Raw genomic sequence first — 22,221 nt, 5'->3', positions numbered from 1 at the left:
AGCAGTGGTTGAATGATTTTAACTGGTAAAGGAAAAGCCCTTTAACGCTATCTAGCTGAGTGAAGAACAGAGGACTGTGCATGAAAATACCTTTTAGTGCCTGAAAATAACATTTCAGATGATGCTTTTGTTTTACCTCTTGCATTGCACTTCTTTGATTGTTTTGATCTGTGTAAATTAACAAAGTTTTGAAAATTTGGTTATCGTCCAGACATTTGTTGGCCTGCATGTGTAAAGTGTACAGTTTAAGTGTACAAGTGAAGAGTTGATGAGCATTTTGTTTTTCAAATTTCTGAATGTTTTGTTTTTCATTCACTTTTTAAGGATTGAATCTGAGAGAAAGATGACCTCTTTGTTGGAAAATGTTCAAGCCAGAGTTGCTCTGTATATTCAGTCAAGCTGCTGACTCATAACCACATTCAACTCTTTACTGAATCTGTTTTGCTTATCAGTCTTAGTCATTGTTACTTGTGCTCTCTTTCAGGATGGTACAGAGGATTCTCAACAAGGAAGCCAAATGTCAAGGTAAGACAGACTGACAGCTTATGCTTTACTTTCATCTCTCAATCCAATAATAATCCAATAATCCTTTCATTCCTTTTAAATGTTTGCTTATTATTTAGTGAGTTGTGCCCACCTTTGTTTGTTATGTGTCAAGGAGACTTATGTAATTCAAAGGCAGGGTATTTTCTGTGGTGCAGTGCTTCCTTCAGACCAGGTTTCTCTCTGTGAATCTTTCACTGTTGTCTCTGACAGACTTTAAACTCCACACAGTGTTGCTAGATAGTAAACACTCAGTAGATTTGAATGTCATTTAAAAAAAAAGATTATAAATATTAAAGCATAAAGCACTTCAGAAATGAACAAATCTGTAAACTTGTCCATTTCACTAGTCAACATAGTACTGACTGCCCATTATTTGTCAGTTGTTTTGGTTTGTAATCTGTTTGGTCAAATGGAAAAAGTCTGATACTCTACTCCCAAGGTGAAGGAGGCCATATCGCTGCCTATCATAGAGGAATCACACATACTCAGTCAATAAATCACTCCTGTGCTTCTATGCTGGAACTGTGATAGTTGTCTCACTAAATGGCCGAGTTGAGCTATAACCATGGTTCAACTGAACTGTGCATGTAAACACAGGGACTTTTGAAGTGAAGATTGACAAGATTGACAAAGAACATATGATGTTTAGCTCAAATACTTTCTTGGGACATTTCATTCATTTTATTAATGATGTACAAAGGAGATATAACATGAGAGGAAACAAAGATTTAGAATAACAAGAGGAAAAGGTCCACAGCTTTACATGAACATGTGTAGTTACGGTTTGTGCCTTTAACCTCTGGCTCACACCTCCTGATGCTGTAATAATTTACAATATGTTACTCATTGTACCTATGAAGGAAGAGTTTGAAACATACAGCAGTGCTTTGGTTTTGTTTTAGCATTGCCTGTTTTCAAAAAGAATGACCTACATGCTGAGTACTCTAGCTCTCAGTAACTCAGTGTGAACATTGGTAAAAGCCTGCATTCAGTCCACAATTACATGATGTACAGGAACATAATAGTGTATTCTCAGTCATGTTTTTTATTTGCACACCAAAGAGTAACAGATCACATTTTATTTGTGCTCACGTTTGCCAGTAAACAAGTCTAAGAATATGTTTTAATGGCTAAAGTCTATATTCATCTGGCTGTCTGTATCCTGTGTCAGGCTTTGAGTGCTTCCAGAACATTGGTGATCTACAATTCAGTGTGTGGCCTGAGTGCATCTTCTGTAGAAATACACAAGGAGGCCAGAGCTACTGCTCCACTGACAATGCTGCTCATATGCTCTCTGGATAAGTCACCAGCTTACTCCAACAGAGACATTTGTTAGCTGTTGAAATGTTTCCTCAGTCTCCATCTGCAAATAATTTGGTTTCAGAAAATACTGTTTAATTTTTGGTGCTTGTAAACTGAAAATCTGGTATTCACACCCATTTCATTGAGTGGTTGGCCAAGCTAACAGTCTGTCTTAACACAATTGATTCTGGCCATTTTGTGTGTGAAAAGTTGTGTCACTAGAGGCTCTCTGAAAGTGTGTGGCTTTATTGTCATATGAACTAATTTCCTCATCCTTTTCCTCTCCATAAGAGCTGAACTCTCATTCCACCTTGTAGCGTGGCCATTTGGAACTTAGTACTATCAGTCATTTTACTTTCTCCTGTTGGTCTGACAAAATCATGCTTAATCTTTTAAAACCTATTAAAAAAACTGCCAGAGAAGCTTTATCCCAATACTTGGCTGATATATTTATCAGTCTGACCCATAGTTCTGTTGGATTTTACAAACATGCAGACTTTTATAAGCTTGCCATTTAGCCTCTAATGTAGCAGAATCTCATGTTTTTCTTCTGTAATAGATTAATAGTCGAACATCTGAAATGAATTTGTTACCAGGAACTAGAAAGTTAGAAGATTAGACGTTAGAAGAGTCTTGAAAAGTCGCAACTTCATTTGGTAAATTAAGAAATTTAATTACTGGAAGAACTTGAATTTGGTTGTATTTAAGGTAGATTAGATGAACCCATTAGCATACAAATGCAACTTTAAGTAAGCAGTGAATTCCTTTATGCGTGTATTAAGTTTTTATTTTAATAATTTTGATGCAGTAAGTTGATTTAAAGAACCCCAGCCCTTCTGATATTGTACTTTGTCTGGGTTTCTTGTCCTGTGTGTCCCATTGTCCTCATCTCTATTCTGCTCTGGAAGTCCATAAGAGGCTTCACCGTTTAGCTTTGCTATTTCTAGACAGCAGTGTTTCCATAAGCTGTTCTTTTTCGGTCTTTGCTAGGTCTTTTGCATTGTAGATAAGAGAGGTAGTAAGACAAAATAGATCATCTGCAAGGTTTTTTTTTATGTAACTTAATGACAGGAAGATTTTATAACTGAAACAGAAATGGCTAGTTTACCCTAAAGAAATATTTAGCAAACTAACTGTTCGACATGCTTGATTTAATTTTTTCTATAGGTAATACTCTGTGAAAGGTAATACTTTTCTCCCCACAAATGGTAAAGTGTTACTGGGATTGAATATAGTTGTAAGCTTTTAGGCAAAGCCAGGCAAGTTTATTTGTATAGCACAATTCAACAACAAGGTGATTCAAAGTGCTTTACAGAGACAAAAGCACAAAAAGTCAATGTAAAAAAAAGTGAATTTTATTGTACATAGCTCTTTCTAAAGATATCTCCAGACTTTCTCCACAAAAGACCACTTGGGGGAGTTCAAAAGAACCATTACTAAATATGTGCAAATTAATTTAGTAAAGAATAAACCATTATTCTTAAAAGTTTCAATGTAATGTCAAAAAGTCAGGCTCTAATTAAAGACAACATTTAAAACAATCCTTATTCTTCAAAAGTATCACTGGGAAACATCTGCATAAACAGATTATAATGCCATTTCCACCATCCTGAAAAGGACTTCTGCATATCTAACAACTGGAACAAATTAAAAGATTATATTCATATTCCCATTTAAATATCACTGGCAACATGCCATGCTTTGCAGCAGTCCTGAATGTACAAAAGCACATCTGAGGAGAACTTTACAGACATATTTGCATGGCAGTGTCTGCGCTTGACGAAGGAGTTCACAACATCAGAGACCAGGAACTGGTAAAAGAATAGTAAACATAGGAAAAATACTTCTTCAGAATTCTGTTGTGAACTGTGTTGGATCCTATGAGAGCATCAGACCGTGCACTGACAGTGTTTCTGCTGTCAGACAACTTCCCGTGTAGAATACCTAAAATACAACTATTTCACCTTCAATAGAAGTAAAACAATAAATATTTAAAACATTGCTCTTATGTGCATTATACACCGTGGTGTGGTTGAATCTGGAACCTTGCAAGTGAGAATCAGCTGTTGTTGAGGGACAGCATCTCCAGAGAAAACCTTGACTTGGAGTGGACCAACAAAGTGGTTCTGCTGTGGACAGCACAGTCATCAATTTTAAGTTACAGCAAAGGTTGATGGACTTCAGTACAGTTGGTTCCCTTATGCAAACCAAACATCTGAAATCTTGAGAGCACTGTGGTGAATAGAACTCTTTAACGCTGAATCAAATAACATCATCAAATAACTTTATTTTGCTCTTGGAAAAACATCAACTTAAGCTTAGAAGAGCATAACAAAGTCAGGAAGTGCTTTACAGAACAGAATAGAATAATATTTATAATTGTGATTAACATATAATTGAAAATAACAGGACAGAACAACAATTACACTGGCTAAAAACATGAATACAAATAAGACTGGAATAAACAACATTCTCTCTGATAGAACATAGTGAATAAAACAAGCACAAAGGTATCAGCTGCAAGGGAAAACTCTATTTACTCACTTTAACAGCTAAAAACCTTTGACCTGAACCTGGCTGATAAGGAAATACCCCGCTGGATGAGGGTTGTCAGAGGATGAGGAGAAGATAGCATCAACAGACATGTCAAAATTCAAAACTATGTTATGTTTAAAACATTATTACTCAACTTAAGAGGGATCAAAGGCCACAAAGCCAAGTCATCCTCCACTGTTTCCTTGCTTGAGTGAAATAGCAGGAGGAGCAAAATGATAAGAGTAGTGGGATAATAACGGCTTAAATGCTCAGTTTAATATAGCTCTTGCATATCTCAGTCCTTTTTCTGAAAAAATTTGAATTACATTTTGTAAACATTAAACGATTCTTATACTTTAGCTTAACAATCTCAGAGGTCGCTAAATCATAATGAACTTAAACTTTTTTATTTATGAATCATTTGCAACTACAGTGAGTGTTTTATGTTTTATCTCTACTGGAAGCTTGACAGATGCAATGTGTCACTAAGTAGTCCCTTGGCAAACAGATGAGTGTCATACATACTTACATTTGTCTCTCTCATGACTGCTTTCTGGTCCCTTCCAGCCCTCTGAGGCCTGCAATCACCAACATATTAATGTCCCAACTTGGTCTCACAGAAATAAACTTTAAGACCACATTGTTTTCTATCACCACATATTCTTACTAAAGCACAGGGTCACACACTCATAGAGACAGATGCCATATACTGGAGCGGTGGGCAGTCATTCACAGCACCCGGGAGGATGGTGCCTTGCCTCAGCCTTTGACAAGGAGGTGGGCTGACACCCCTCCTGTCATTTTCACCAATTTGTTTTGAGTGGCGAGAGTGGGAATCAAACCACCAACCTTCCGGTTATTGGACGACCCACTCTAACCACTGAGCCACGCCCACTTTAAAAAAAAAAACATTATTCTGTTTCCTCATGAGTTTTACTGAACAACTTCATTGTGTTCATAAAATATAAAAAAATCTGGACCTTTTATATTCTACGACCTTTTAAGAGAAGTAGTGATGTCATCCCTCTTAGCTGGGGTTATTCTTGCATCATGGTGATGAAAACAATGGAGAACTTGTTGCTTTCCATGGTGCTTATTCATAATTTAAACTCATTCAGTATCTTCGTCTTAATGGTCATACCACATATTTTTTCTCTTGGTTGGTCTGTTTCAGTGAACTCCTTCTACTTTAATTTTGATTTCAGGCCCTCTGAAGATGTGATATCATCAGCAATCACTGACCCAGTCTCATAGCTCTCTGACATTCATTTTTTTTAATTATTCATAGACACTTATCATCGATGTCTTGCTGAATACCTTTGTGCAGCACTAAGGAGTATAACCTCTGTTGGATTAGAGATGCATCAATAGCGAGTACGATGTGGTGAGGTTAACAGTCTCCTTGTGTCGATTAAGCAGGTAGATGGAGGTGGAGAAGCAGCTACAACTTTACAGCAAGCATTCAAGAGATTAGAACAAATGTCCAGAGACATCCGGCAAGCAATCAGAATAACTAAGAGTCCTACCCACTGCAGGTCTCCTAATGCTCAGTCATTGTTTCTGAAAATGCCTTCTCAGCATGATTAATTACACAAATGTATTATTAGCTGTCAATGAGGCTGTATAAGCCTGTTTCAGCCTTCAGTTTCACTCATGATATTTGGAGAACTTGTCTCTTAGTTGCACCTTTAGTTAGCCTGAAACATAGCGACATTCACATCCTTAACCTTTAGTTGTAAGTACATATGTAAACACACCAAATAAAAAATGTTTTTCTTAACCAATGTACAGTAAACATGCCCATTTATTTTCATGTGCAGGTTTATTTCACGCTCCAGAAACAGTAGCTGGCCAAAAAATAGGTCTAAATACTGGAGCAGGGAAAAGAGCCTGTGTGGGACAAAGCCATGCTTATGCTAGAAAGGGAGCAGATCCTATTCCCCTGCCGTGATGGAGCCTGAACGTGACATGATCTAAATCTGCATGCATTTGTGCTACAAGAGCTATTTGTGAGCGTGTGTGTGTGCAAATGTGACATGCTAATTACCATTATATAATCATTCCTACTTGGTTCTACAGTATGCTTTCATATCCTTGCACGCTGTTGTTTTGCATTGTGATGGTATGCCTAAGTGTGGCTGTGTGTTTCATCTGTTGCCTATTTCTCCAAACAGAGGCATCAGCCCAATCCTGTTAGTTCCATCCTAATCACCTGGTTTCTCTACAGTGAGCTTGCTAGTTAAAACAAATCACTTTGTCTCCCTGAGGAAATGTCTTCCAGCTCTGAGTCATTTCTAATTCTGCTGCACTTTGGAGAACTTTGCACTGTAACTTTCATCAATGTTCAGATTACAGTAACCATCGGGGTCACAGAGAGGGCAGCTCGTAGTCAGCAACAGCTGCGCTTCTCTGTTCCAGATATGCTGTTTAGCTCTTTTAATTAAGTTTTAATTAACTTATGGATTTAGTTTTTTTCTAACTATAATAAAACATTTTAAATTTCAAATAAAAATACACATTTACTTGAAGTTGCATTTTTTTTTATCACCCATTCACTTTATCAGTATTAGAATGTGTTTTTCTGTCTTTTTAGATGTCAATGACTGCTCCTTACTGACTTTGATGTTAACCAATACTTTGCACATGGCAGATTCTGTTGGTGCATTTTGCACCTGCACTCCATAAATAAGTGCATAGCACTCCTTAAGATACTTATCTCAGCAATTGTCAGGTTTTTTTAAAAATTCACAATTTGAAATGTTGTCTGTTGACTGACATTTCTCATCTATCTTTCTCAAACTGGTTTGTTATCCCTCCACTCGTGACCTTTATATATAATGCCCGAGAATCTCTATGGCATGAAATGAGCTGCAGTGCTGGTTGCCCAAGGAGCTAAGGATGCCTGAGGTTTCTGTGCTATGTTTGATTGTGCCTGACTTTGTGAGTGTGCTGACTATACCCTGTCAGCATTTTGGGAATGGAAGCATTTATTTGGGAATTGTGGTTCACTTTGATGCAGGTTTTAGGTTTAATGTCTGTATGTTAAGAATATTTATGAAAAGACTGTCTTGTGTGTGTGTGTGTGTGTTTGTGTTTATAACTGGCTTTCTGGTTTTGCAGATTCAACTCCAACAGCAGGGCAGTGAAAGGCATTATGGTGGTGTATGAAATGTCTGCCGATCTACTTTGCCTGTTAAAGTTAACACATACCTTTGTGAATGAGTGTGAGCTGGGCAGTGACTGTTTATGTGTTCACTTTTCAGCAGAGATTATAACAATCAAGGTAGATTTTTCATGAACAAAAAACACAATTACACATATGCAAATGCTCACATGTACACCCAACCAGTGGGGCTTTTGGGACTGCACTTGCTGCGCATTAGTCATGGTTATCATTCCTTTTCAGGATCAGCACACTTTGGCTCACTGCCCTCAGAGTCTTCCCTTGGCTGCCCTCTGTATAAACCCAAAATCTGATATCAACATGAACTGTACACATTATGCACACATGACATGCTGCACTACATAGAAGTTGTCACTTTTGAAAGGTTCATTTGTAATGACTATGATCATGTTTATTAAACACAGCATGATGCAGCTTTGCACTGCCCTACTGGGTATATTCCACTTGTGATAACTATACAGAAACATCTGCTGATGAGCTTCAAAGCTCGTACAGTTTATCTGTGACAGACATAAAATAAACATTTTAAATAAAATATATGCAAATATGGTGTTAAATTTAAAAAAATGTTAGAGCTGATATCTCAATTGCTTGTACACTCAGCTTGTAAGGCCAACATTAAACTTCCAGTCAAACTAAATAAATGCATTAATGTAATTTTAATGTACCATTTAATTTTTATTTTTCAAATTTCCCGTTAATCTATATTTATGATTAATAGTTTATTTTGAGTTCTATTTAAGTGAGGGAAATTATTTGGCTGGTCAATCAAATTTTTGACCTGTTAACAGGTGAAAAAAAACTGTTTGCATTTGGTTTTAGAGTCATGTGATCAGATATCATTTCCCTGTTCTTTCAGCAAAAACATTTCACATCACGCACAAACAGTTGAAGTCTAATAATGTTTCAGCAAAGACCAAAATTACATTCTGTGACCTACACCGTATTGTAGATTTCAGAATTAATAGATTTCAGACTGCTCTGATTAAGAGCATTTTGTAAAAGCTCTGATGAGAGAAGAGTAAAAGGAGCATGAGAGGACAGATTTGTGATGGTGCAGAGCTCAGTGTCAACATGCGTCTGCAGACTAAAGACATGCAAGCAGAAGGTTTTAAACCTTTTTTTTTTTCCGATCAGAAACATTCTCTGTGCAGAAGTGTGGAGAAAAGCCTGAAAAATGCTAAATCACATTACGCTTTGTAATGCACACCAACACATTCTTCACTTGCTCTATTGGTTTTATTTACACTATTGAAAGAATGTGACTGTACGAGACTGATATGCTGGCCACTTCCAGTGCTGATGTTAAAAGGGTTTGTCCCTTTTGGGCTGCTGTTGGAAGATGATGGCGCAACATGGCTAGGAAAAGGAGTGCGTGAAGGTGTGGATATAGCACTCATTTTGAAATAATTAAAATATAAAAGCTTTATTTTAATATAGTTTTTGACAGCCATGTTTTCCAGATCCATGTTTTTATTTCCTTTTCTGTGTTTCACTCTGTGCTCAGTTAGGAGAACCATGAATGGATGGTTAAAACATTATGGCGATTAAACATCGGAAAATAACACAGACATGTAACATTTCACTGCGTTTATCCAGCCCTTTAAAGACTGACACTGAAGGCTTCATTCTGTTTTGATTTGTTATTCCAAATAACTTCTTTTGTGCAGTCAGTCTGAACTTATTTCCGTTTTCTTTACATTTCTTTTCCAAGACTATCTGATTGACTTGTAAGCTATAAACACCAGCACATATATCATTAAACAACACTAAAAGCCCTAGATACAGAAAAGGCAACTTGTTGAAATTATTGACCCTCTAAAAAAGATCAATTGCCATCTGAGAGCAAGTAGAGAGATGAAGATGGTTAGAAAGTATATAGCGAGTTTTTTTTTTTTTTTAATCACACTGGGAAGTCGAGCTTCTCATTACAGTCTCAAGAACTGAGTATGATTGGATTTTAGACAAGAATTTATTTTCCCTCCACTTACTCATCTCTCTTTTAGTCGATAGACAAGACAGAGAAGGTTGTAGATATTGAGATGCAGAATAAGAATTTTTAAGATGGATGCAGATGATTTGGTGGATAAAGCATCACCTTGACACCAAATATATGCACAGACTCCTCGCTCGTGCCCTTGGGGAGGTGTAGTGTTGTTTTTTGAATGACAATGCAATTATACCCAAACATGAGACTAATAAAACAAAATAATACAATTTTAAACTGGAAAGCTCACGCTGCATCTGACAGATATGTCTGAGATGTCTGAGGCATATTTTCCTTAAAAATAACAGCAACTTTGTGCCTCTGCATTGAACCCATCATCTGTTTACAGCTGTCCTCCAACGTGTGCACCCTGCCCTCTGTGCTGGGAACCAAAATACCACAACAATGCTTGAAGCTAATTTTAAGGTTAAGAAAATACCAAATGGTCAGAGTTATGCCTTTGCTGGCTTTTGCATTACGATAGAAACATGGCCCCTCAGGCTGCAGAACCAACAACTCAAAATGCAGTAATCTCTGGAGAAACCAATATTTGCAGGTAATTGCTCCATTCAACACTAATATCGGATTCTGTAAACAAATGATTATCACATAAAGTAATAGATGATTCCTACCTTTTTTTCGAATGACTGACTCATTAAATTCACACAAAAGTGAAGTAAAAGGAGAATCAGTGACTGTTCACACTTGGTATTTGTAGCAGATATGATTTTCTCTAATCAACGAGCTAAAAACTCTCAGCAACACTACCTGCATTTGATTTTAAATTGATTGATCACCCTTTGGCTTCAGAAAATTATCATAAACTTCAGTGAATATACAGTAAAATTGCACTGAATATTTGGTTGAGCCACAGCAGACTCGAACAATAACTGAACTGAAAGAGTGAAAATGAAAACTTTATTATTTTCTCCTCTTGTTTTCATAAAGCTCAGTTCAGTGGAAAAATCTTCCTCTCAGAATAGTAAGAAAGACACTCATTGTCGAAGAATCACACAATAAAGGAGGAAGTTACACGCTTTTGCTGTTGTGATGTAATCACTGTTATTTTATCATTCAGACTGATCAGAAACGCTGTGTGAAATTATAGACCAGAGTGCATTATGATGCTCCTTGTAGCTGAATGTAGGAACTGCTCAGTTCCCATTCTAGCTTGAAACAAGGACAATAAGGGGAGCTTAACACAACAGAAAAGCTCATAAAAGAGCAGAATAGAGGGATTTGTTAGGGTTAGGAATAGAAGATTAACTCCTTGAGGACAATAGAGGGACAAGGCAGAAAAGGAAAGTCGGCTGCAGCTGCTATTCTAGCTTTATCTTGTTTTAGAAATGACTGCTGGAGGACAATGAAACACAGATTATCCCAAACTCATCAGCAGGTGCGATTAGACTAAAACAAAAGAGTGTAATTACTGTAAAGTAACCAGAAAAGGGGGGAAAGTAGCAGATCAGTGAAGCTAAACAAAAGAGAGTACAGTATGATTGTAATGAAAAAAAATCAGGGTTGACTCGAGGAAATCTAGAAAGAGAGAACAGAGTTAATATTGTACTGTTAAAAACATTTCCTTTGTAGAATTTAACATGCTGAACTCACCGTGTGGTCATAACTGATGAGCCATGAGAGCCTTCTCATCCACTGATGCCATGAGGTCATGCTGAGATGAGCTGAATAATGTTATGCTAAAACTTAAATTATGACACAACCAGTTCCTGTTTTCAACTTCGACATGAACCTTTGCACACTGAAAGCAGAGTGATCCACTGACTTCATGCGATCATGAGTGTTCAAACTCAACCGAGCCAGATATAAAGTTTACTTTCAATGCAATATGGTACTGATTCTCTACCCCTGGTCTTCCCAATGCATTTCACCTTGTGTTGTACTGTCACTTTCAGTTTAATTTGCATTCTCTCTCCAGCAGGTGGACTAAAATTTCGGTGGCCTGCTTCTCACTCTTAGAAGTATAGCCAAACCCCACCATGCATCCAAATAGAAGAGCTTGTTCCATATGTTCTTAAACACGACTGTCTGCCTGATAGGCCACTAAATGTACTGTAACTACATATAGAATGCTTGAGATATTTGAGAGACTGGGTTATTACTAACTAAAAGCACTTTGTTAAATTCGTTCCTGTGCTGAAACTGAAACCATCTTATTTAAGACATGTAATCTGGTGGAGATTTTATGGGGATCAACAGCGGAGTGAGAGTTATAGTTCAGTGAAACAACCTGCACTTCTCAGATTTTACGTTGATGGTAATCTCAGTCGGAGCCTTTCTGTGTGGAGTTTTGACACTTTCCTCATGCATGCGTGGGTTCTCTTTGAGTACTTCGGCTTCCTCCCACAGTCCAAAACATGCATGTTAGGTTGATTGGTGTTTCTGATTTGACCCTAAAAGTGAATGTGTGTGGTTGTTTGTCTCTGCATTGGTCCTTTAATTGACTGGCAACCTTAGCTGGGTGTACCCCACCTCTCGCCCATGGCAGTTGGGATAGGTTTCAGCTTCCTGTCGACCCTGTATTGGATGAGAATTAGCATATTTTCCTAATCAATGTTTATAATGCGGGGGTGTAATTAAGTGTTCTGAGCTTTTCTTGGCGCCACAGAAGAAGTTAAAGAAGGTGAACGTTTCTAGTGTGCTTCATTGACTCTTTATTTTTAACAGCTTCCCTCTGAAAAATAATTACTCTGGATAACCTCTACCTATTACTTTTTTTTCCTATTTGTTGTTTACCTAATTCATCTATTGAATTAATGTTATTCTTCAGATTTGCATTAGCAGTTTGTTTAATTTGCAGATCAGAACAGATACTGCAGTAATGCAGTTGGGAGCAGAACTAAAACATGTATGACCCACCTTGTTTCTCCAAAGGTCAGCACTGTTGTTGCAAGGACCTTTAATTATTTAATGGTCTTGCAAGGCAAAGAGTTACTGCCATTATAGTTGTAACTGTCAAATATTTTTTTTTTCTCATCACATGGTCTTACTTGTCCTATTGGAGCTATTAATTGAAAATGTTTTGTGAAGCCCTTGTCACACATCATTTGCGCCTTATTGGAGCAAACAAGGTGTCGTGGTTAAGCTGTAGCTGTTCCTTTATGGTAATTCATACAGACCAAACAGAAAAAGATCAGCTAACATTGCCACATCAGCTGAGTAATAACACCGTTGTTAGTCAAAGTGGTGTGTTCTGTTATGTTGGCACACCCTTTCGCAAGTGGACTGTTTCATCTCTAATATTGCTTCCTTATTGCCAACTCAGAGACACATCATGTGATAGGTCATCTATCAGTCAGATGTATGAAAAGGCCTCAAGTCTTATGTGTGGGGTCATTTTAAATAAGTTTTACCATGAAGAGACGTAATATTCCATATTTCACCAAGTTGCATGCTTCTGGAAAAAAGGTGCTTGCTTTCTAGAAAGCTGTACAAAAGCATCATTTGAGAGGAGCATCAGGAGGTCAAAATCTAAAAAACTTCATTTCAAGGGGAAAAGACTATTTTGGAAAGACCATAAATACTACTTTTGACTGATCGTTTTATTTTTTATTCTTGTAGCCTGTTGACTTTTTCATTTTTATCTCATGTAAACATAAACAAATCACTTTGTTGGAGCAAACTTACGTGAAGTGAGTTTCTTCAAAAGTGCAGTGAGCAGAAAAGATAAAGACAGGCAGGGAAGGAAGAGGTCGAGATTATTTGGTCACGGAGGTCAGAGAAGTCAGATGGGCTGAATGTTGTAAATGGCGATAAGCTGAATAAATTACAACAGCAGTGAAAAGAATCAACATAAAATTTTAGAGACAGGAATTCTATCTGTTTTTTGTCTCTATGATTTAATTTAAGCTTGGTGACCTTCTATGTAGTTGCTGCTGTGACTGACCATAACTTCATGTCATATTGTTTAAGAATATGGAGGAATGTCTGAATATCACAAACTGTTTCCTTCTTTTTTTCTGTCCTGCTCAAAGGGACAAGACTACTAAATTTTGTTTGAAAAGATAATTATAAGATTATATTTATACACACTTCAGTGTTTTAAGAGAAATGTTTTACCACAGGGCAGTGCATTTTCTATTCACACACAAACAAATCCCTTTCTGACTGATCTTTGCCCCATTTTCTCTTTTAAAATGGAACTGAAACTGAGATTTTCACGTACAGTTGTTTGGTGGTAGCAGCAAATCATTCCCTCTGCCTAATGAAAAGAAGAAAGGGTAAATCACTTTAACTCTGCTGACGTGAACACACTAAACTTTATTATGAAGCCTCACTTAAGTTCTAATTTAAATGGTCAGTGACATAGAAGTAATTAAGCAACTTAAATCATACATAAGTAACAATCCGTGAAATTAAATGTGTCAAATCTGGGTTATGTTTTTCACAGGAAGTCTTGGCTCTCTACCAGTCTTAAGACTCTTAAGCATTGTCTCCGCACAGCTTGACATTTTGATACATTGCTTTATAAATGAGAATTCAAGCCAATGTTGTTTGCATAATCATGTATATTTCCACACAATTACACACACAGATGAGGACAATAGAGCCATAACGGAGCTTGGGGTATTTAAGTGGATAATAAACAATTATTTTTGATAGCTTGGATTTGATTCCTGGACTAGTTGGCTGTGTCTTTAATAATAATAATCAGTTCATTTATGTTGGGAGGTATAGTAGGAAGATGATTTGAGACGGGTATATATCTGAGCAGAAGTTTCTGTTTTATACTCGGACACAATCCCTCTCACTATGTGTCAGAATTACACTGATTTAAATCTCTGCCTCTATCAACCATCTTTGTTTCTTCTGTGTCCTTTTCTTTTTTTCAATTTTATGGTGTTAGATGCACCATATTTCAGACTCAAGACAATACTTGGCCTCTAAAAAGCACTTAAATCACAGATCAACACAAGGTGACATACAGTATGACGGGTCCAGAGGGAGACAGAATTATTTGTGGGAGGATGGCATTTTCACTGCAGCCTCATTCACCTTTTCATATTCTCCATATTCCTCTGTTTTTTTCTCATCTTTGTGGCTTTGTATCCTTGATTCTGCTTATTGAATTTCCTCTCGTCTCCTTTCTGTGTTTTACTTGGACTGACACCATCAGCTAAATTAGGAACCATACAGCACTTCCCATTACGCACACACATATACATTACATCTTGTTCCTATATTTGCTTAGTTAGCTGTGACAGTGGATGCTAGTTTACAGGTCAGTGCATTCAGAACGCCTTAGGCTCTCAGCTGATCTGGCTCAAAGGTCTTGTGTGTACATGTGTCTATACCTGCTTATGTGTTACATAGTTCATGATCTGGATCTGATGTCTCCAATATTAAAGCTCTGTGTTTACTTTTCTGTTGGCTGTTCATAGACCTAAAAGTAGCAAATGAAGAGCTTAAAAGTCAAGGTAATATAGTCTCATACAGGCAGCCTAGTGGTCACGATTGTTTGATAGGTGTTACTTAAAGAAACAAGTAAAGAAAGATTAAGTGTCGTAGTGGTGTATGAAGTATAAACTCTTGAGGGATATCTCTTTTTATGAAGACTATTTAGAGTCTCAAATTGATGCACCCATTAGTGGATGAAACAAGCAGATGTTTTACTTAAGAAACAACACAGCAGTGCTTTTGAAAGTCCTGAAATACAGATATTTCTGGAGCAAAATGACAAATGTGTAAACGGCTCTTGTTAATGTTATATTATTGTGTTTTTCACATATTATTCTTATGGATGTATTTGTATTGGTTTGAAAATCAGGATAGATCCAAGTATAGCTATTTCATAATTTTTCAGGTCTGAGATTAAGTGATCATCTCAGTACAAATATTTTTTTTTTCCTATTTTTAACAATTAGTAAACCAAATGTAATTAAGTTTAAATATTCAGAATTAGGTCTTTTCTTCTCGTGAAGCTGAAAGGATACCTATCCCTACCATGTTTATGTCTGTGCTGGAGTATGACATCATCCACATGCCTCGTCTGCATTTTGCAAGACTTGCGCACATTCACCCCCCCCTCAAAATAAAACACAACAGAAAGAACACAAATGAATGAAAAACAGTTTGTTACACTTTCACAAACATCTTTCATCCTGAGTAGCCCAGAGCTGCACAGTGTGTGTTCAGCTTAGGAGAGCTGATCTCATGAATTGAATACAAAGAAATTCCAAATTACTTTAAAGCCGACTGCAGATCAGGCTTCAAATTTAATGATTGACCATTTCTGCCCTGCTTTAGCCTACAGTAATAATTAAGTTTTCGGGTCTTTCGTTTTTCTTTTGTTTAGATGTTTATGATTCAGATGGTTCTCTCATATTGTTACAAACTGTTGTGTTGTTTAAGATATGTACATGTTTATACTTTGTTTTGCATATATTAACATGGGTATAACTATTGGTGATTGAGCTCATGAACAACTAAACAACAGTCTGTCCATTTACAATGAAACGTAGCAAATGGAAGTCTAAAGCAGCATAAAATACATATCCATAGTTTAAGTTATACATTAAAAAATGACTGCAGATTCTTCTGAGTCTTAAACAAGAAGCTATAGAGCGGGTCTGTGAGGGCTGTGTGACTCTGAAGCTCACATAAAGTGTTTATGGTGCTAGGCAGACAGGTAACTGAAAGAGTTTGCTGGAGGAAGAACCAGCACCTCTGAGCTGCTCCTGTCACATGCATGGCTAACCACAGTTACTCTATTTCTCCCCACCTCTATAGTTCTCATTTATCTGTGCCTTTACAGGTTTTTCCCATCCCTCACTCCAAATGCATTCACATCTGAATAACAACAGATGGTGGTTCCCCTGTGTTTTACTGTCCAATATTTGACCCCAAAAGGACATGTACAGTGGTTTACATCTCTCTCAAGAGAGGAGAAGCGACTGAAATGTGGCTTAAAAGAAAGTTTCTCATGCATGATTGCAATGTGACTGAGCATTAATAGTACAGAAAGGACATGGATATGCACACACTGACACACTTACAGATGCGTGCCTACCTTAGCTAATACTGCACATTTATCTTCTACATATGTGTACTGGCTGGTTGACAGTTGAGTGAATATGTAAACTAGATTCAAACATACATAAGCATATGCATTTACGATAATCTATACAGGGACTTTTTGACAAATGTGCAAATAGAAATGCGTATTTTGATTCCTGAAATAGATTCTCATGTATTTGTTTCTACTCTTCTCCTTTTCACATGTGGTAGACGTCCCTGCCGTTTAAAGGCTTCACTCAGTATATGCTGTCCTGAGTCACTGGAGATGCAGAGATTTTACGACACAAAGAGCTTAATTGCTTCTGCATTTGAGGAATGTATCTGTATCTGTAGGGTATACAAATAAAACAGCACACCCTCTAGATATTAATTTCCACTAGAAGCTGCGTGGTTTCTTTTGAGTTTGAAGATGTTGTAATGTGAAAAATTAGAACAGCTTTGTGAAAATGTGAAAATTGTTTTTATTTGTGTCACAAATTATTCATTGATGTAACATTCAGCAACATATACAGTATTTGGTTGCAAATGATCCACCGTGTCATGGAGGTTAAGCAGACAGCTAAACTCAATCCACTAATGCATAATCTTCCTCTAGAATATTTTTTTTTTAAAAGGCCTTCCGAGATTGATTGCTCCACCAACTGCTTATCTAAGATCACTGCTTATGTCATCCCGCTTTGGCACCGTGTTAACATACGCCCGAATGCTGTTTTATAGAGGTGCTCACATCTGCTGATGATCAGTTAATCAAGTCCATTTGGTTAGCAGCATCTGACTCCCACTTAACCTCTTAATTCTTATGGAGGCAGTAAGGGTGAACTCAGTTGTTCACACATAGCTTCTGCATTTTGGCTCAGATTTTCAGAATTGAATGATTACACAGCATAATATGTCATGTGTTGTTGTTCATCTGTGGTTGTATTTACCAGAGTTCAAGACCTTGTAAGGACCAGATAGTTTTTTATATCCTGATGTACAGTATAAAGGCTTAGTGTTGAAAGAGGATGGACTTTAGTTTTCACATACACACATACACACAAAACTATGATCAATAACTTTGATAGCTGTTGGTAAAGTGCTACAAATCACAACAACTTTCTTTCTTACTCTTATGTTAAAATTCGATTGACCCCCCCCCTCAAAAAAAAAAGATAGAGCTGAATTGTTTTACTTTTACAAGTTGTGAATTTCAGTGAATAAGAGCCACAATGTAGATTATTTTGATTGTCACTAAATGGCTTGTGTATGGGAATATAATGTTAACATCAAAATAAAAGTAAACGGACAAAACAGCACATTTTATATGTACTACATCATTAATTTTCAAATCCTATTTGCATAAAGTAATCCTGTCCTATTGAGAGACATGAAGCAGCCTATCTACAATGCCAGCAGCTTTCTTTATAACTTTCAGTGTCTCACATGAATTATTGAACAGGACACCTCTCGGACACAGCATATGTTTTATAGCAGTGCCGTGCAGGGCAGCGAGTCTCCCTCCTCATGTATTTAGCTTGTTCTGTGTGTTACTGGGAAAGATGAGAAAAACATTCAGCCAAGTTCGAACATTTTGTCTTGTACCTTTCTCTGCTTATTCATGCAGAGGGTGGGCTAGCTTCCTTACGTAAATTAAGCAAATGACACATCTTATTGTGCTTTTGTCCTAATAGAGAAAATCTTCATGACTATATTGCTGCTTAGAAATACATTATCTGATGTGGGTTTTAGCTGTCTGCTTAATTTGTTTTTATGTCTCTCTGTGTCCAGGGAGTTTTTCCTGCCAGCTACATTCACTTGAAGAAAGCAATCGTCACCAACCGAGGGTAAGTTTTGAAACCTGCACGCTGTGCCATTCACAATTAAAGTTACCCCATCTGTGAAACCTCTGTGTACTTTGCTTCATTATTTTACAATTTTCATTAGAAGGACTCAAAATTGTTGATACAATGAAAACCTATAGTTTAAAGTGGTACACTACATGGCATTTTCGTTTACACCATAGATTAAGTGCTGCAGGTAATGCACTGTAAAATGAAACATTTAGATTCTTTGCCAGTTACATTTGTACTGAGGCCAGTTCAATCTTAAATCAATGTTTGGTTTGGGCACTCCTCGCCTTTGAAACACAGCCTTCTCTTATAAAGGTACTTGATTTTGGTTTGTTCCTGCATCTTGGAGAGCTTGCTTCAGAGCTTGCTTTCTGTGACTGTGGTCTGTTGCCTCCCTTTTTTTCAGTCCACACTGACTCCATGTTGAGATCAGAGCTGTGTAGGGAGTGCACCGTTGCAGGATGTTTTGTTCTATTTATGGCTGAGAACTGTAAGGTTTCTGTTTGGGCTTATTGTCATGTGAGCTATCAGACACCTTCCTGATGTTATTGCTTGATGTTATTGCTTGGTACAAGAGCTTTCGTACCAAGCAGATCATTGACAACTTGAAGTCACTGCAATACTGATCTGATTATGTAGCGTAAAGCTATACTAACCTGCTTTTGTCTGCTGTGTCTGTGGTAGTGCCACAGTAGAGTATACTTTATTTTCAACTGTACTGTGACTCGTTTCTTTTCTTTATTTGCTGCTGAAATCTTGTTTCATGTTGGGATCATTGTTTTGAGACTCGTTCTTTTTTAATAGAATTACTTTCTGTTTCCTTTCCACTCTCAGAAATACACGTTTAAACATTTACATAATGATTGCAAAAGCGTTTTTTTTTTTTTAAAAAAGAAAAGTTTATCCCCTATAATTAAAAGCAGGGAGAGTAAATTAATTGGAATTAGTGAATCCTTAACGGTTTCAAGTTGGCCTCAGGGCCAGGGGGAGAGGAAAAAAAAAGACTCAAGAGTGAAGAGAGTTAGTGTTTTATTGACTATAGGAGGATGATGCATGATGAGAAATATAGTTATGACGATTAAATAAGTAGACCTGAAACTAGTATATAAACCACATGTGGGTGTTTTAGAGAAATGAAGAAAATGATGGTGTGTGTGTTACTTCTGTGGGCTTTTATTATTACTCTAGCTCATGCATAATTGCTCTCTCTCCACCTTTATGGAGGACCTTCCAGTTCCTTCAGTTCACTTTGAGGATATGTGGATTGAGGAAACACAGACACGTCCTTGCATCATTCTTGCACGTAAACAAATTGAAGCACCCTCAGTGTGTGTGATTTGCGTTTAAATGAAAGATGATTATTCAACAAATTATTGATTTACCGTGAATTAACATGTCTTTAGTTTGTGTAGGTGCAGGCATGTTGCTTCAGATCCCAAACACATATCAAAATGTTTATAATCTAGGCTTCTTCTCCTGGACTTGACATTTGAAAGACACACCCTCAAACATCTACCTCGCAGTTCACCAATTCTGAACAAGCAACTGACTAATCACAGCAGGCTGGGCCTTTTGGGAGGAAGCACTCTGAAATCTAATTATGAATCTATAAATGAGGGTAACATGGGTTCTTTAAAGGCTGCTGTTTTATTTTTTGTTGCAGTGCTCATAAGTAAGGCTTATTAGAAAACCATCTACTACAAATGTACAAGTGCTCCATTAGTGCATCACTCTGCACAGGCACCTACTTAGTGGTCTAGACTAAAGAACTATGATGATAATAGTAATGATAACTAATAAAGATCTGTGTATGAAAGAAGACCTGTGAGAATCATTTACAGTCACACTGGATAAGAGACAAGCTACCTCTTATCTTTATGTCTCAACTTTGATCTTTTTTATCCGTTTTTTGTTAAGTTTTCCAGGCCAGTATCACTAAGTGAATCCTGGGGAGACACTTGTGAGCTGCAGCCTCTAACAATGTTATGAAGAAACCTTTGACAGCTGTCTCCTCCTCTACAGAGTACATCCACTCACAGAGCTGACTTTTATAGACATCAGAGAGCCTCACCTCCACACTTCAGGATCACACCTAAAAACACCAAGAAAGCTGTCAACACACACATACACAGCCCACATTCAACTGTGAGACTGACAGCAACATGCAGACTGTACAGACACATACAAATAAAAGGATTTTGAAGAAACACACAAATAAATCAGGTTTGATGAACATTTGTGTTGGTTTTCAACAGTTTAGAAGTTGATGCTTTAATTAGGCTGTTTGGTACATATTTAATGCATGTAGACATTGCAAAAGAGGCGATTATGCTCAGGCAAAGTGATTGATTTTCAGAAATCACATGATGACTCCACTTGCTCCCTGCAGTGAATGTGTTCTTCATTAAAAAGTCACATAACTGGTTGTTCATTCACTGCTGTGAACCATGTTTATATCCGGTGGCAAAGAACAGTAAAAGTAGCAGCTTTGTATGGATGATTAGAGGTCATCATAGGTTTCTCTACTGTTTCATGAAAACAGGATAATAAAGGTTAGCAGATCAGCAAAATCTTCAAGTGGATCAGTTGGAAATACACATATTTATTTATTCATTATACAGAATATTAAGCAGTTGCCAGATTTTCTGTGTTACATGCACTTGCAGATCAACAACATTATTTGGTGAATATTACTGCTGAATTTGCGAGGTTGGTAAATTACTTTTACTTGTGTTCATCTTCCGCTAAAGTCTAATATACTGACATGTTTATATGTGAAAGAATAGTCTTGCAGATTTTACCAGCTATTCACATCAAAGATCTCAGATCTGAGATGATAAAGATCGATGATGCAGTACAGATTTAGTTCATGTAACATGTTCCACAAACTAATCTCTTTTTCTCACTCTAAGAGCACTCTGAAGTAAAGAGTTATGATGTGTAGTTGATTACACAATGACCATCTGCTCCTATTAAGACCAATGAAGTGAAATGACCGCTGACCTATATTTTACACTTACAGTAGGTTAATGTTGGCATCTGGAGTTTGATGGCTTCATCTCTCATGCCTCGTTTATGTTCCTAAAGAAACAGGAGAGCATGTGTGTTTTGTTAAGGAGTAACAGAGACAGGAGCAAATTCTCCTCAGAGTGACAGGCATTTTTCCATATTGTAAATGTAATTTTTCTTTTTGGCGCAATAATATTATTGTTTAAATATGTTTTGAGTTTTTCTTCGTTATTCTATCTTCCCATTTTGATTTTTTTCCCACTGCTTTGAAAATTCAAAGGACAAGTGTGGAACAAAGCGAATGTAACAGAAAAAAAAGAAAGAGAAACCTCTTAAGAAATGTGGAGTTTCAATTCATCCTGAGCCACTGAAGCACCAAGCTGTCTGTAGCTTATCATCAGACATTATTTGCACAGCTGTATGGTTTTCATTTATGATCTTCAAAAATTGCCTTGATAATTTCAAATAACATTTTACCTAAATAATTCAAAATTGGCAGATGTACCTATATGTTAAAAACTAAATATTCCTTAAATCACCATCAAATTGTTTGATTTAGTGTCAACTGTAAATTAACTTAGCTTTTTATATTTAACTGTGTCATACCCAGTAATATGCATAACAAAGATCAATGTTTTAGGGTTCACAAACTTCTCTAGTGTTTCTTTAAAGCCTTGTATCAGCAGCAATTGTAGGCGGTTGGGATGATCTGTGCCGTGGTAAATGCAACACGTTTGATCTGCTCTCTGATCTGAAAGGTCAGATCAGGAAGGCCAGTGATCAAATTTTAAGGT

General features: G+C 37.0%; 1 protein-coding gene across 6 annotated transcripts in view; it reads left to right on the top strand.

Annotated features, from left to right (window-relative positions):
• The window catches only part of LOC140303001 (dedicator of cytokinesis protein 3-like), a 172,608-nt gene that overhangs the window by 76,492 nt on the left and 73,895 nt on the right, over window positions 1–22,221 (top strand). For all 6 annotated transcript variants that reach the window (XM_072381560.1, XM_072381559.1, XM_072381562.1 and 3 more), the window contains exons 3-4: window positions 485–525; window positions 18,357–18,412. In XM_072381560.1, coding sequence (XP_072237661.1) covers window positions 485–525; window positions 18,357–18,412 — 97 coding nt within the window. The remainder of the gene's footprint in view (window positions 1–484; window positions 526–18,356; window positions 18,413–22,221) is intronic.

Source organism: Leuresthes tenuis, unplaced genomic scaffold (assembly GCF_036924035.1).
Source record: "Leuresthes tenuis unplaced genomic scaffold, fLeuTen1.0.hap1 SCAF_3, whole genome shotgun sequence".
NCBI classification, from domain to species: Eukaryota; Metazoa; Chordata; class Actinopteri; order Atheriniformes; family Atherinopsidae; genus Leuresthes; species Leuresthes tenuis.
This window is presented reverse-complemented; position numbering and strand designations above follow the sequence as displayed.